We start from the raw sequence: 16,477 nt of genomic DNA, 5'->3' as shown, positions 1-16,477 counted from the left end.
TTGACTTTGAATGTCTAAAGGGCCGATATAAATCGTTTCTTCGGTTGTATCGAGTAACACTGCAATCCAGATCTGCCGCGGCGGCGCGGCGCGACGTTCGTTGCCTCCCCTGCTATTACAATCCGGCCCCATTTTACAGTAGTTAACATAGTAGGAGCTGTAAATAATTTCGGTGCCCCGGGGCACCGAGGCCGTAAGGACAACGCTGTTGCCCGGACCGGACTCGGTCGGTCGGGGAGGACTGGATCATCGCGTTTCTCACATATCCACCGTCTCGGGCGGGCTCACGGGTGTCCGTGGCGAAGGCACGAAAACGAAACGGGAGAAGAGGCGCAGGTGCTCGGAGAGCTGCCCTGTAATTAGGCTAGGGACGCCGAATCCGTCTGCCCGCATCAGGACGGTAGCTCGGCCACCTTAAAGGAAACGTGTCAAACACGCTCGAGGCGTTGTCCGTTGTTCGCGGACGAGAGCTCCCTAGGAGAAAGAGTCTAGCGAGAGCGCGAGACGCGCGCCGCTATAATCCGTCAAATTGATCCTACCTATCTCGGGGCTGTCTCGACGTGAGAGCGGTAGCGACGACGGCTGCTTACCTGAAACAGAAAAGCGAACGGGGCGCGTTTTAATCGTGTCGGGTCGTGTCGTGTCGCGAAAGTTTCCGCGGCGCTTACTTCTATCTATCATGTTTGTACCACACGAATATTTTACCCTCGGCTTTATTCTTGCCGGCGCGAGTTGTTTCCTCGCACAGGATGTCGAAAACTGATTAATTGCGACGAATGATCAGTATTTTAGCCGGGCAAAAATCACCCGAAATTCCTTGGAAGATCTATTACAGAATAATGTGGTGGAAGGTTTATAATAATAAGATGTATAACACACACATACAAAATATACAATATAATTGAGTACACAGGGAAGGGTTGCTCCCTTTCGTCCCGCTTTGACTTTACGTTTCCTTCCACCCTAGCTTACTCTGTCCTTCACTCTCTCTCTCTCTCTCTCTCTCTCTCTCTCTCTCTCTCTCTCTCTCTCTCTCTCTCTTTCCCTCTCCCTCGTCCTGTCTCGCCCTCTATTAATTTCTAAAGATCACCCCGAGACATTTGAACATCCCCGAGCAGTTACCGCGATCGTAAAAGAAGCGCAGGGTGGTTAACGATTTAATTAATTGCAATTTAGACTCCGGCTTTATCGTGCGCGCGCGTACTTTAATTTCTACGCAGGATACGTACGCATTCACTCGCGCACACGCGGCGAGAGGATAAAGACGATTCCATCTCCCGGGAGAGCACCTGAGAACGAGCGTGCTGTAATCCGACAAGGGAGACACCATTTCGTCGCTCTCTCTCTCTCTCTCTCTCTCTCTCTCTCTCTCTCTCTCTCTCTCTCTCTCTCTCTCTCTCTCTCTCCCTCCCTCTCTCTCTCTCCCTTTCTCCCTCGTGTAGTCTTAAAGCGGCAACAAACCGCGCGGGCGCGCAAGCAGATTCGTAAGTTTGAAGAAGATTAAGATCTCGAGACGCGCTACGAGAGGGGGTGCCGCGTCTGAAAGAGCCGCTTTGCATTATTTCAAGAAGTCTTAGCAGCAAGGAGGGTTGGCTCGCGCGGTGAAAAGGAAAGTAAAAACGAAAAAGGAGAAGAACGAGGAGGAGGAGGAGGAGGAGGAGAGCAAGGGCGGCGAGTCCGAGCGAGAGATTTAATTGCAGAATTGTATCCAACTTTTTTCCATCCGAGACGAGCGACTTTTCGCTATCGCAGGACGCCCCGTCTTCGATCTCTTATTAATGTCCGTTAATCAGGTCAACGGGACGTTCTTGGTACGCCCTGTTAAATCGATAAGTCGATTAAGCCACGCGCAGGTTCCGCTCCCTCGCGACGAAAGATCGAAATAAATTGAAAATTTAAAGTTTCAAGACTTAAGATCCAATAAGTCTGTAAGCACGAAAAACCACGCTCGATTAAACTTAATACACTTTTTAATGGCCTCCACTTTCCGGGAAAGAGAGAAAGGGAGAGCGAGCGAGAAGGAGGATTCGGGGAAACGAGGTCGAGAGTCCAAGTATAAGAATTTTATATCGTGTGTCGCGTTTTTCTTCGGAAGTATCTCCGACGTGGCACGGAAAGATAAATAGATAGATAAATAGAGACAAAGGCAGAGAGAGAGAGAGAGAGAGAGAGAGAGAGAGAGAGAGAGAGAGGGAGGGAGAGAGAGAGAGAGAGAGAGAGAGAGAGAGAGAGAGAGAGAGAGAGAGAGAGAGAGAGAGAGAGAGAGAGAGAGAGAGAGAGAGAGAGAGAGAGAGAGAGAGAGAGAGAGAGAGAGAGAGAGAGAGAGAGAGAGAGAGAGAGAGAGAGAGAGAGAGAGAGAGAGAGAGAGAGAGAGAGAGAGAGAGAGAGAGAGAGAGAGAGAGAGAGAGAGAGAGAGGAGAGAGAGAAGAGAGAGGAGAGAGAGAGAGAGAGAGAGAGAGAGAGAGAGAGAGAGAGAAGGCGACAAAGAAAGAGGCGATATCTCGTACGTATCGCGTATGTATACGACGCGTATCGAAGCGGGTAAATTAATTCCCCGCAAAAGTCCGTCCGTATGCGCGATTAAGACGCATTCCGGCGATAGAGCGAGGCGTCCGCGTGCGCGTTGCATGTCCACTCGAATTTCGGCCGGTCAATAAATCTCCGTGACATCTTGACGGGCGATTCGCGTCGGTCGTAAGCGGCTCGGCATCTTCAGTGGCCCTGAAGATTCGCGAAGGGTCGTTACGGCCGTCGTGGGAATGCGCCGCGAATAAGGGCTACATTGCGGTGCGCCCCCTTAAACATTCAGGACTATACCTCTGGTAGCGATTCCACGGCCAAGCGCTTACCGTCGGAATTGGAATCGCTTCCTCCTGTATCAAGCTATCCTCCGCCGCCGCCTCTATCCGCCTAGAGGAATTAGGAGAGAGAAAGAAAAAGGGACGGAGGGAGAGCGGGGGAGAGAGAGTAGAGAGCGTGTTGCTCCCGAAATTTCTCCCGAGCGAATCGACGTTTATCGCACGCGAGTTCTCCAAGCGGTTTCTGGCCCCGTCTCTCTATTTCTCCTTCTCCTTCTCCTTCTCGCGTGTGCAAGTAGGTTACAGACCGGAGAGCCTTGCGTCTCCTTACAGCAGGATATATCGACGTGCTAGTCGTGTACATTGGATATCTTTTAGATAATAAAACATCGGCTACACGTTTCGCGGCGGGAAACGCGGATCGATCGTTTGTCGGATTTTTCCCGACGCTCTCGACTGCGCCGTGAATCTTCAAAGTCAACTTTCGAATATATCGCGAAGAGGACAATCGGCAGAGGAATGTAATCCGGACAAAAATGCAGAGGAGACGCAATCTCTCGTGCACCACGAGTTGCATCCTGATGCGGCGTTGTTCGCCTCGCCTCGCCAAGTTTGCGCGGCGAGAGTTGCGCCGAGTGTGTGTAATTTTCATGTGGCCGATGTTAAGTAATATACGAGCTCACCGATTATTTACGACGAAACTCAGGAGCGCGCGTACGCGAAGCTTCCAATTGCGAGCGCAGCGGACAGGGAATGCGGATCTCAGGAATTCTTCGCACGAGCGACACCGATAGATTTTCTCTTTCGCGGGAGGATCATCTCCGACATCCCTTAAATCCAGCCAGTATTCAGCGACTGCGCGGAACTTGTCGGGAACAGGCGAGGGAATTTTCCGATTCCCGCGGAAAATCACGCGAGAGATGACGACCGCTCGATTCGACTTGGTCCGCGCGCGTTTATTTTACACCGCGAGAACCTCGCCTGCTCCTCCAGGAGAACGAGCGGTCGCGGAAACCGCTCCCGAGCACTGCTTGATGATCCTTGCGGAGCAGCCGCTGTACTTTTGCCGAGAGAGTTTGCGCGCTTTCACGACTCGGCTAGACAGGATCGATCGGCGCTCGATTCGAAAGTTCCGGCTGTGAGCGGCTACGTTGTGAAGAATATGACGGAAGATTCGATGAACGCGCCTCGCGCTCTGTATTCCATTAAAAAGTACCTCCCGGAAAAACGGGGCCGGCGCTCGCTTCTCGGCGCTTTTAAGCGCAGCGAAAATCTCCCGCTCTCTCCTGTATAAAAGATGCGTTCGGTTTTATGCATTCGCGGTCATTAATTTCGATCGCGCCGTCGTATTCGCCCCGTAGCCGTTGAGAGATTCGCTCGAGGGAATTCGGACAATATTCCGCGACGTGGCGACCTCGCCCATGAGCGAGGTCCCCCCCTCCCCCCTCCCTCGAGTCGTTAGCGAGATTCTGCGCTCTCGCGATTTCTCGCCTATTCTTTTACGATGTCATCGTTGAGGAAAAGGCGAGAATGCTTTGCCCTTCTTCTCTTTCTCCCGATCGCGGCCATGCTTGAACGATCTCGCGCACGTTCGTCACATCGCGGCACGACGCGTCACGTTCTCGCGATTTGCTCTCCTGAGTCTATTCGCTATTGAGGTCCCTCCCCCCCCCCTCCGCGCGAATTGCGTTCGATCGGAAGTCCTCGTGGATCCGCGGCCGCCGACGGAGACGTCATCCCGACGAATGCGCGATTTACACAGTATCCGATTTATCGTCCGATGTCCGCGGCTCCTAAATTTTACCGAGCCAAGAAGTCTCCTAAATTTTGTTCGTCATCGAGTCACGCGTCATCGAGCTCATCGGTCATCGATCGTGCGTCGGCCCGCATCGTCGCGCCACTCGCGCGCTCCGCCGGAGAAGAGAAGCAACCGGCTTCTCCTTGTCGTTTCCACGTTTCCCGGGTCGGTCGGTGTCCGGTGTACGAGGAAAACAAGTCTTCGTCCATCTTCACTCCCCCCCTCCCTCCGCGATAAATATGATTAAATTTCGTCCGAACGTTCGTTGGCCGCTGCCTCGCGAGCCTTTCGGTGCGCCGAACTCTCGCGATTTATTCGCTCGAGCGTACGCTCGACGGCGACCGCGGGGAACGGGAAGAGGGGGGGGGATCCGCAGCGTACGGACACCTCAGGTAAAGGCATCCGAAGCGAGAGCGGCCGAGGTAAAGCGGCATCGACCCGCGGAACACGCTATATAGCGTTACACCCGCGCCATTGTGCTGGATTTAGTGCCGCGCGAGTGTCAGAGATGCTGTACTCGAGAGCGCAGAGGGCAGGCGATAGGACAAGAGGGACGGGGGGGCTGGGGGCTGAATGGCGGTGGTGACAATGCGATCTCGAGTCCGATACGGAATTGCCGGCGGCGGCGGCGGCGGCGGCCGACTCTCGCGAAATGAGCATAAGATTCTTCGGTTATTCCGCCGATATCTCTCGCTTTCCTGAGCGTTCCAAATATCTTCTTGCCGGTCCTTTCCGCCCTCTCTCGTTCTCCCCCTCCCCCCCCCCGGCCGTGCCCTCCGCGGCCGCTGGCCCGCGTTTCGACTGCACCTCTTGACCCGCGCCTCGGCCCTCGTCGTATTTCTCACATTACTTTTCGGAGTCTCCTCCTTCTTCGCCTCCACCTCCTTCCCTCCTCTCCCCCTGCTCCTCGTCCCGGCTCGTTCGTTGCAAACGCTTCTACACTCGCGCGAGAGATCGCGTTTAAGTTATTTGGCTTCCTTACTCGGCGAGGATTTATTATCGTGCGGAACCCTTGGCGCACCGCGCGCGCGCGCCGAGAGGGTGCCGGCCGACTTGAGGGAACTCGGTCGCGCCAGCAGAGCGCTGCCTCTAATTTCGTTTGATATTATATTTAATAGGGATATAGCGGAGAGACGGTTCGCTGCAAATGGTACACTTAATATCTTCCTTAAATATGGAGCCGCGCGCGTTCCTCCCCCAGCCGCGAGATTTCGACGGCTTCGAACGATCTCCTCCGTCGCGCGAGTGTTTTTCGGAGCCTCACGCGTCGCACATACGTCCCGAGTTTCCAAGCGTTTCGCGTTTCCCGACGGATTCGCGAGACGAACGAGGTCGACCCAGTTCGATTAATTGCAAAAGATGCGCATGGGTCGAAGGGGGGGATACGTGGTATTTTTAAGCGGCGGTCGAACTCGCGTTTCGAAATCTAATCTCGCTCGAAGTTTCGGCCAGCGCGATTGCGTACGGCGCCGATTGTTTATCCCGCGTCCGGCGCGGGATTAATAATACACAGGCCGATAAATTCTCGCTGAAGAAAAACGCGCGGTGCATTAATTTATAGCGACGAGCCAACGGGAATGGCTCAGATTGCAAAGGCGCATAAAGAAACGCGCGATGTATACGGGAAGACAAGCAAGACCGATAAAGTCCCTCCGTCTCTCTCTCTCTCTCTCTCTCACTCTCTTTCTTCCTCCCCTCACTCCCTTCCCCTCTCCCGCCGGGCTCTCTTGAAAAGGGCTGATAAGAGGCCAGCAGGTCCGATTGATTTGCTGCTTCGGGTAGATCGCGATCCCGCGGGACAGATTAGCCGACGATTACAATTTAATCCGGCGGACTGCAACTCCGCCGAGCCTCTGCTATGCCGCATGAATATTTGCGACTGCACGTCACGCCGGCGCATCGCGCGGTCAGGATTATCGTCGGCGATAACATCACGATGACTCGTGTACGAGATAGAGGAAGCGTTATGTCACACCTTCTCGCAAAAATGTTGCCGCGCGCGCGCGCGCTACACAGCGCAGCGGTGCGTTTTGTTTTCGGCCGAACGACGTTTCTGTTTTCTTTTTTTCTTTCTTTCCCTGGAAATGTGCGTGCGTGCGTGCGTGCGTGCGTGCGTGCGTGCGTGCGTGTATTCCTCACGTGAAAATTACGGTTAAAGGCAGCGGGAAGAATTCCGGGCCATCTTCGATGCGACGTATCCATTGCTCGTGGATTTGCTGTTGTTGTACTTATTATTGTTATTCGCGTGCGTCGCAAGTATCGAGATACTCGATGTTGACCAAATGGAAATTTATGTTGATAACATATTGATCCGCGAGAGAGGATTCAGAAGTTTAATGAAAAGCCCGATACGGGGAGATATCCATTATCGAAAATCTCTCGGCTGAGCCTCGAGCGTCCCGACGCGACGGCGCAAGCAAGTGTCATAGATGATACGATACAAGCCGATCGCGAGACACAACGGCCATCGGCCCAATCTCTCACGAAATCGTGCGTGGAAAAAAACTCACTCCGGCAGGGATAAAAATCGCAATTTCGATTTGTCGCGCGCGAGAGAGAGAGAGAGAGAGAGAGATCGATCCGCGGCGATAATTCCGTCGCGTTACGCCGAGAGAGAAAGAGACCGCCGCGATGTCTGCGCGGCGGCCGCTTTATTTGATCCATCGCGCGAGATCGGCGACAAATATCAGAACATCGGCGCGCCGAGCATCCCGATCGAAGCGAGCGGCTCGCGGCTCGCAAAAAGCACGGCGGACGACGATGCCATTCGATCATAATCGCGAGCGCGCGCGCGCGGCGAGCCGGCCGACGCCTTCGATTACAATCGCCTCGCGACCCCACTTCTATAATATATGTGCTATACAGCTAAACTGATTGTACTGAAACGCGAATGAGACAGAGTCCGACGGCGGATAATACGGAAAGCAGATGCCGGGATGATGAATGCATCCACGTGTACAGGGTGTTTCAAAAGCAGCCTCCGAGCGGTAATTCCGGGACCGACTCGCCGCCGGCGCGGTGGCGAGATGAACGGCGATTTTTGTCCGTCGATAATTTGGCAGTTTCTGAATTGTAAATGTTTAAACATGCAAGGCCGGATGCAAACTGTCTGATATGGAATATATTTCGTTCGGTGTTGAAAATCTCACACTGAACTGTTGAATAAAATAGTTACAGCCCGCCGGTGTTGCGTTTATGTGAAAATTTGAAAATTTGTCGCATTACGTCGAGTGGAAACGACTTCCCTCCGCGTTCTCCGGGGGAGGGGGGGGAAATCGACTCTGACTTTATGATTGAAAGAGAGTGCCACAATTTCAAGATAGTCTACGCGGCGTTGATTTGCAAAAAAAAAAAAAGGAAAAGAAAAATACAAATAAAAAAAACAGAAAAAGAAAAAAGGTTTTTGTCTTGCTACATTTCTACTTTGATGTATCTTATATTACAAACGACGCTCGCGCACGCATTAGCATTCACACGACCAGTCTCCTGTGTCTCGATGTACACCGTGAAAAACGCGTCTCGACACGCTAGCGATCCAGTATATAATATAGAAGTCGGTAGCTGCGACACAAAACGCGCGCGACGACACAAGGACAACGACGAGGAGGAAGAGGTCGTCGACGACGACGACGACGGCGACTGCGAGACAAACTCGTACTCGTTAAGAGAAGTGCGCGTCGATCATCTCCACCTCCGCGTGTACTTTTCGTCGTTCCGAGGATGGGAAACGCTTTTACGACCAAGCCGCGAAACTTCCTTCCTTCCTTCCTTCCTTCCTTCCTTCCTTCCTTTCTTCCATCCTTCCTTGCTTCTTTCTTTCCTCCGTAGGCTTCTCCTATTTCCACTTTGTCCCGCCCCTCCGGCTTTTTCCACATCGTCTGGAAAGGATTAAAAAAGCGCCGCGCTGCTGTGTGCCCTTAATATGCAGTCCTCTCCGCAGGAGAAAACGGCAGCATACATTATCCTCCGACGCGATAATCCCTCGGTCCCTCCTATTCTTTTCTCTCCGTCTTTCCGGAGAGATCGTTTAGAGAAGTCGCTCCCGGAACGATAGCTGGTGTGATCGATGGGCCCCCTGGCGATGTATGATAATGATAGGATGAGAATCGACGTAGACGTGGCCTACGAGGACGATGAGCGCTGGGAATGTCGTGAGGGTTTATGGGAGATGTGTGAGAGAGAGAGAGAGAGAGAGGCGAGAGAGACGAGACGCAAGCGCGCGAGTAGATACGAAGGCGAGAAAAGCAAAGATGAAGCGGCGGTAAAATTGTCTGAGGATGAGACACAGAAGAGACAGAAAGAAAAAGGAGACACGACGAAATTTGCGCGATAACATGTAAGAATAGATATTTACCGAGACAAAAGAGTAACGTCGGGCGTGCACGAGAAGAGAAGATGGATGGATGGAAATGGTGAAATGGAAATCGCGAGAGGCGAGAGTACCCGAGAGTTTAGGAGGAGACACACGAAAAACACACGAGAGAGAGAGAGAGAGAGAGACGCGTGCGCGGAAGAGAAAAAATGCAGCGGAGAAAAAGACAAATTTAAATAAGAAGGAAGGAAAGCGGCAGGAGAAGGGCGGAAATCCCAACGCAATCAAAAGTCTGACAATGGCCGCCGCGGAAAAAGTTTTCGCCTTGCGAGAGACAGAGGAAGAGAAGGAGGGAGATGAGGAGAGAGAAAGAGAGAGAGAGAGAGAGAGAGAGAGAGAGAGAGAGAGAGAGAGAGAGAGAGAGAGAGAGAGAGAGAGAGAGAGAGAGAGAGAGAGAGAGAGAGAGTGCCGCAGAGAATCAGCCGACCGGGGCGAGTGCGGGGAAGAGAAAAGAAGCAGGATGCAGGGAGGTAGAGAAGCAGAAGAGGAAGAAGACGTACGAGGAAGGAAGATTCGAAGGAGAGGAGATCATGGTAGGAGTGGAGAAGAAGGCCTGAAACTGCTAGCCGATATTTCATCCGGGGAACAAGCCAGATAACAGCGGGCACGCCCTCCCTTTACGTACAACCCCCTCCCGCTCTTTCTTCCTTCCCTCGCAACCCTCTCCTGGCCCCGCGCCGTTCCCTTTCTGCGAGTCGCTCTCTTCAGCATTGTGCGAGCCACGCTGGCGAGAGAGCTCTGCCCGCAACAGACTCGCGCCCGTTTTAAAATATTATCCGCTACCACCCCCTTACACTCGCCGTTACACCCATTCCGGAGAGCGCATACCCCGGCGAGAGAGAAAGAAGGGAGGAGGAGGGAGGGAGGGAGAGAGAGAGAGAGGGGGGAGAGAAAGAGAGAGAGGCAGAGAGAGAGAGGGAGAGAGAGGACGACCGACCCCCGACGAGATATACCACCGACTCGAACCCTCGTCGGGATTACGTCCTCCAACGCGACGCGGCGCGACATCACACGCTCCACGTCGGACGAGTTTTATCCTCGTTCTGGCCCGTGTTTACACACACGGGAAAGCAAATTGGTCGCGGCGAGACAAATTTTGAGGAAGACGAAATTTCGTGAATAATTCAGCCGGAGAACTTGTTCTCGCCGAGACGTTTGGTCCTCGGAGGGCGCGCCCGATTTCATCCGGTGTTCTACCGTATAAAATAATCTCTCGGAAAATCTCACGTAAATTACCGCGGAAAATGCCGAAGTCTCGCTTCGACTCGAACGCATCGATTATTTAACCTACATTTACAAGAAGGAGACGCGTAAAAGTATCCCGATTAATCGAAGAGAGAGAGAGAGAGAGAGAGAGAGAGAGAGAGAGAGGAAGAAAAAGAAAATGCGAGAGACAGACTGGCACGATATATCTGAGATTATTAATCATTTATTTTACGAGAGAAGGGAAGCGGTATCGCGCAGGAGAAAAAGTACACTCGTTTTATTAGCCGCGCAATATTTCCGTCGCGCGTGATAAGTCGTCGATCTAAAATGCATTAACGCGAATTCAGAAAGGTGGATAAAATCTCCGTCTCTCACTCTCTCTCCGCTCGTGTCTTTCCCCTAACGACCGAGCATGTGGCGTACCGTCTCGATGCTTTTACGACGTTCTCAGGGAGAGCGCTACGACCTCCTCCGGCACGAGTAGCAGCCGGCGAGGGCGGAAAAAGAGTCGCGCGGGCGAGAGAGGAATTGTCGCCTTTAACCCCGCCGGTCGAAGGGTGGTGGAGAGCGCGCGACACGGCCGTGACGTGTTTAATGCGTTTCGCGTGATTTAGGGGCGGCGCAAGGGCTGCAGATGTTGTTGGGGTTTGCGCCAGCTTTTAATTTGGAGATTCATAATTTATATGGGGCGTAACAGTCGCGTGATTCCTTAAACCTCGCTTAAACGCGAATCTCTTCTCCTGCGATTAGATATTCCGAGTCCAATAAAAGTTTTACCTCCCCGTTATACCGCCTGAACTCGACGAAGAGCGGCCACTATCTTTTCTCCTCTTCGTACCGATTGAACAATGAGTTTCACGCTAGAACTACCGACGCCATTTTTCCACCGGAAAGCGGTTCGAACGACAGGTTTTTGAGAAGAAAAAGAAATATATATCGCGCAGATGCAAAAATGCTCAATTATTTCCTTCGCTTTCGTTCAACGGCCATCGGAATTTAATGTTCATATTAAATTCATCGTCGTATAAATTTCAACGATTTTTATAAAAATTACGGACCGGTCATTTCTCACCACTTGGCGATTTCGAGATTCGATCGACAATGACAAGGCAAACGGAATTTGTCACTGACCGCCGGCCGTCATTACGCGGATAATATGGCGGCTGCGCGATTAATGACTTGTTCTTACCCGTCTCTAAGTGATCTATGGATCATTTACTCGCGCGACTGTTACAAAACATCGCTCCAAGTGGTACGTGTCGCGGTACAATTCTCCGTCGAGATTACACGGTGGTGACTGGGCAGAAGTGAATTGACGCGGGCCGGCTAGTTCTCCTCGAGTCCGTGCATCGTCACGGCGCGTATCGACGTAATTTTCGCTCTTTTCCGCGCACCGTCCGGATTCACCCTCGAGCGGATGTAATTTCGAGCGCGGTTTTCGACGGAAGTCATGCAGGAAGGCGAGAAGCGTTAAGCGGAAGAGCGGGGGAAATAAAGGTCTCCGGAGTAGCGGAAAAGACGCCGACCGACGGAGATCGATGGAAATCGTCGGAAGTCACCTTTGCCTCGAAACGTAAAGAGAAAAAAAAATAACCGGTCTCCGTGCCGGGAGGGGAAGGGGGAGGCAGAACACTAGGAAACGTCGACATGAATCTGTCGGCCGATAAGAACAAGAAAATAGTTTCCGACACGGTTTCTTCGTACCTGGTCTGTATCCATCAGTATCACCCTTCGTGTGTCGCTGGAACCTCAAAGAATACAGAGACGAAAAGAGAGAGAGAGAGAGAGAGAGAGAGAGAGAGAGAGAGAGAGAGAAACGCGCGACGATCGATCTCGCACCGTTGCATCTCCTCTTTCGCATGTCGGTCGTTTCGAGACGTCCTAAGAAATGGCAAAGCCACCTCGTTGACCAATTTTTTAAAAATGCCGTACTTCGCGATCGTATGAAGTGCAATTTAGAGGAAAGAGAGGTACAAACGATTAGAAGAAAGTACAAACGATGCTTTTTCTAACGGCACCGGGCAGCTTGAAGTATCTTTTACTCGCTCGCCGGTTCTCGTTCGCTCCACTTGTATTGTTTCATCCTTGGAGGTACAAAAGGCGAGACAAAGGACGCTACAAACGGGTACAAATGAGGTACGAGCAAACTAAGAGTTGCAAACTTTTTCCCTTCCCGTTCGAGTCGGCGGCCGCCAGGTTCGAGATCCGACGTCGGTCCAGGAAGCCTTGGCGCTTGCAGCTGCGCTCACGCGCGAATTACGCCCGGAAAATGCAAATAAATTCCGTGGCGCGCGTAAACGGTTTTTTTTTCTTCCGCGGTGCAAAAATATTACTTCAATCTGGATAATTCCGGTATTTATGCGACTTCGAAGTCGGCCGCTACGGCAGATTACAGGTCGCCGTCGCAATTTTCACGCTTTCGCACGCACGCACGCACGCACGCACGTACCTCGAGAATGCATCACGCACATCCGTGCGTGCGCGCATCACAGCGTGACGGACAGATCGGCGGTCGGCCGGCCGGTCGGCTTGCTGAAGGAGAAGCCGCGGAGAGAGGAGAGAACCGCGCGTATACACACGCGCGCGCAGAAAGTTGAGTGGGTCTTACCGTGCAAAGCCGCTGCACTTGTCACTCTCGAGTTCCTCGCGCGGAATCCCTTTAAGTCGCATTCCGCGCGTTATGCGATCAGTGCGAGAGACACAACGAAGGAAAGAGAGAGAGAGAGAGAGAGAGAGAGAGAGAGAGAGAGAGAGGGAACAGGAAAAAAAAATTCTCACTCTTGTATTTATATCGGAGAGTAACACTCGCGGGAGTCTCGCTGCGCGCGCGAGTCTGACGCGAGAATATCGCGTTTATCGTTTCGTGCTGTTAGTTTTATTTCGCGCCAATTGAAAGTAATAACGCGCAGCGGCCGGCGGGGAATAAAGATGCGTGCGTTTTCGCATTAAAAACGTCGGGTGATGTCCGCGATGAAACGCGAGCGCGCAGCCGTGGAAATTAAATCTCGAAATCGGGAAATCGATCGTGAAAATCGCTGCTTTTGACGGGTTATCTATTTTCATTAAAATTATAAATCACTTGTGGCGAAATGCATCATGTTAATCCGGTAAACACAACAGCGGTTCGTACATACACACATACCCACAATGCACACACATATGCATATATAACACACACACACACACACACACGCACATAAATATAAATATAAACACGCCATTAAAATCAATAACTGTGCATCCGAAAAGGTAAGAGAAGGGCGGGAGGGGAGCTATGCGCGGCATCGCGCCGCACAGCGCGTCTGAACAGTAAATAATTATTTCAGCGGATAAATGATTACTTCCGACGGCGCTGTAGAACTTAGTTTAACGTCGACTACGGAGGCTGCTTGTGTGAAATTAGCTCACATGAATGAGAGCGCGGTAACGTGTATATTTCACGTGGTATAATTAGATCGCAAGACTACCAGTGTCGACCGTAACCTGCCAATTTATGGCCCTTGTACACGATGTTGCGTAACGTCAGGGCGTTACGACGAGGATATTTAACAATTCTCTAATATTTCTTCGTAATCCCGCCGCGTGCGCGCGCTCCATTTTCGCCCGAGCTCGCTTTTTCAGGCGGGACGGAGAGAAAGGGGGAGTCAAAATGAGAGAGAGAGAGAGAGGGGGGGAAACGAAAAATACGACATTGTTGAGGGATAGACGTTGTTCAAGCAGAAGTGTCGCGAGTGTGTACGTGCGCGAAGTGTAACCGCCTGTTGTTTACCGCGAGGAGCCGGGGCGTTGGCCATATTTAACCCCGCGGTTGTTGAGGGTTAAAAAGTTTTAATTGGCAATTTCCCGTCGGTAGCGGGTTGAGCACCTCTGACGCGTGTCCGCGTGTATATACTATATGTACACATCCGTGCGCTATATAAAGGAGTCAAAGTCCGGCTTTCGAATCTAAGTTATCCGATTAAGCGTGACACCCGTGCAATCTACTTCGGTGCAGCGCCCATATATACACTCCTCTCGGAGCTTTCCATCCAGAAACGCTCTCTCGCTCTCTTTTCGTCCACCGACGCGACGCGACGCGCGGCTGTTTCTTCTCCCGTTTCTCCATGCCGCGCTCCTTCGTCCGTCCCTCTCGCTCCGCGGAACCCCTTAAGCCGCTGAAAATCTCCTCGTATCTTTCGCCAAGGGCACAGCCATAGACCGCTGGGCCCTTTCACGCGTGCTCATGTAAGTAAGACGAGCGTGACAAAGCGGCCGCCTTCGCCAAGGCGTCGAAATATTAGACGTCCATTCCAATCGAAATCGCGGATTTCGCACGCGACTCACAGCGACTCGCGACGACTCTCCCCTCGAGAGAGAGAGAGAGAGAGAGAGAGAGAGAGAGAGAAAGAGAGAGAGAGACCCGAGCTGATTTGTATGATTTCAAGATGTGCGTGGCCGGATACTTCAAAACTAAAAACTCAAACATTTCTTCCTGAATATTATAAAAAGAAGGTCTTGGATATTTAATTAGATAAGATCAGCCTCCGGATGAGGGTCGGCTTAATTGTTTCTCGAAACCGGGGACGCGACTCACGTCATTGTTTTGCTCAACCGCATATATTCGCTGATACTCGGGGAGGGAGGATGGGCGGGAGACGCGAGAATGAATAAAATACCCGGGTATTCTCGAATTTATGGAGCCCACTCGACTCGACGAGCGACAGGCGTGCCTCGCAAACGTCGTCGCTCGCGTGCTATCGAGAGAGCGCTATCGAAGGGAGCACGGCAGGCCCGGGGGAAGGGAGGGATGGGGCCGAAGCAAATGGGGAGGACGGGGAGGGGGACCAAAAATGAACGACGATCACGATGACGAGATGGAAACGAACGGCCGGACCACCGTATCTCACGAACAACGTAGTGCACTCACCGAGAGAGTCCCCGATAACGGGCGCGCGGCCCGTTATATTACCGGGACCATAATTATTATTTGTAAGCCTCCTCCGCGCGCGGGCGCGCACTCGCTTGCGCGCATGTCTCTTTTTCCTATCTCTCGCGAGGGGCCCTCCCACCCTGTCGTCCTGCTCGATGTCTCGAAATGGGCCTCCTGTTTATCGAGACGAGAGTGGTCCCGGTTTCGACGAGACATCCGTAACTAATGACCCTGATAGCCGACCAGCTCTCCTCTCTCTCTCTCTCTCTCTCTCTACTCCGGAGAGATCTCTTCTCCTCTCTGGCCGCTCTCCGGGCCGCTCTCGCTCTCGCACGGCCACGATTCCTCGTTCATTGTGTCTTTCAAGGTTAAGAATGCCCGGCGAACCCTGGGAGTCACTTAATTAATTTTCCGTTTCGACCCGGGAGAGAATCGAAAAGCTCGTTATCTCGACTTATTACTCCTCGCATCCTCGCTGTCGCTCTCTTTCGCCCGTCTTCCCCGCTCCACCACCCCCACCCTGTCTCGGTCGCCGTCTTATCCTTCATCCCCTTTCTTCGTCGCCTTTCAGCCTCGCCGTCAGGTATGGGGTTCGGGCATTCTCCGATCCCGTGACGTGAATAAATAATACGCGTGACGCCCTACAAAGGGGCCACCGGCTCTTTATTCACGGCAGGACGCGGCCCGTAATCGGGGAATTTGTCGGACTTGCGCGCTATGTCTATCCGGGCCACTCGGGCGTGATGATAGCGTTAATTGAGGGACATACGGATCGCGTGAATCGCGAGAGGAGACGCGGTCGAACAATCGCTGGAAATATCGCCCTTCCCCGCCCCGCCCCGCGCGCGGTCGATGAGCGCGACACGTTGCGCGCGAGAACGCCGTGTTTAGCGGGATATTTTCACAGTGCCGTAAATTACGCGGCAAGTGACCTGCAAATAGCGATAAAAAGGGCCTCGATGAAATTTAGGGCTCGCTAGCGAAACAAATCGACCGACGCGACCACCGCAACGTGTCAGAATGCATAAATCGTCGCGGCCCCTTTTTTCGGCATTTCGAAAAAGTTATGAAGAATGCGCGGACTTCTTACGGTATCGCCTCTCATGTATCACGATCGTGAGACCTTGTGTGTACACGACAAGAAACAACCATCATATTTCACGACCGTGTTTCCCGACTCGGAAACATGACTCGCTAATGCCGAGTCGTATATGCGGCAACAAACAAACAAAGCATCGCCGAATATGACAATCACACGATTCTCTTATTACTGATATATATTTATACATGTCAAAATTTCGATTTTATCACAATCTCCCAAATTGAAGTAATGATTTCACGGAGTGATTTTCAATTTCCACCGCGACGCAGATTTTATTTTCAATCGAGACGAG

At 52.3% G+C, this 16,477-nt stretch overlaps 1 protein-coding gene across 7 annotated transcripts in view; it reads right to left on the bottom strand.

Annotated features, from left to right (window-relative positions):
- The window catches only part of LOC105191890 (latrophilin Cirl), a 501,575-nt gene that overhangs the window by 77,610 nt on the left and 407,488 nt on the right, over nt 1-16,477 (bottom strand). For 5 of the 7 annotated variants that reach the window (XM_025299206.1, XM_025299202.1, XM_025299205.1 and 2 more), the window contains one exon: nt 540-590. The exons of the other annotated variants lie outside the window; for them this stretch is intronic. In XM_025299206.1, the coding sequence (XP_025154991.1) occupies nt 540-590 (51 nt within the window). The remainder of the gene's footprint in view (nt 1-539; nt 591-16,477) is intronic. 7 annotated transcript variants of the gene reach the window in all.

Source organism: Harpegnathos saltator, unplaced genomic scaffold (assembly GCF_003227715.2).
Source record: "Harpegnathos saltator strain DR-91 unplaced genomic scaffold, Hsal_v8.6 scaffold255, whole genome shotgun sequence".
Classification (NCBI taxonomy): domain Eukaryota; kingdom Metazoa; phylum Arthropoda; class Insecta; order Hymenoptera; family Formicidae; genus Harpegnathos; species Harpegnathos saltator.
The sequence above is the reverse complement of the archived record's forward strand: the minus strand, read 5'-3'. Positions and strand labels throughout refer to the sequence as shown.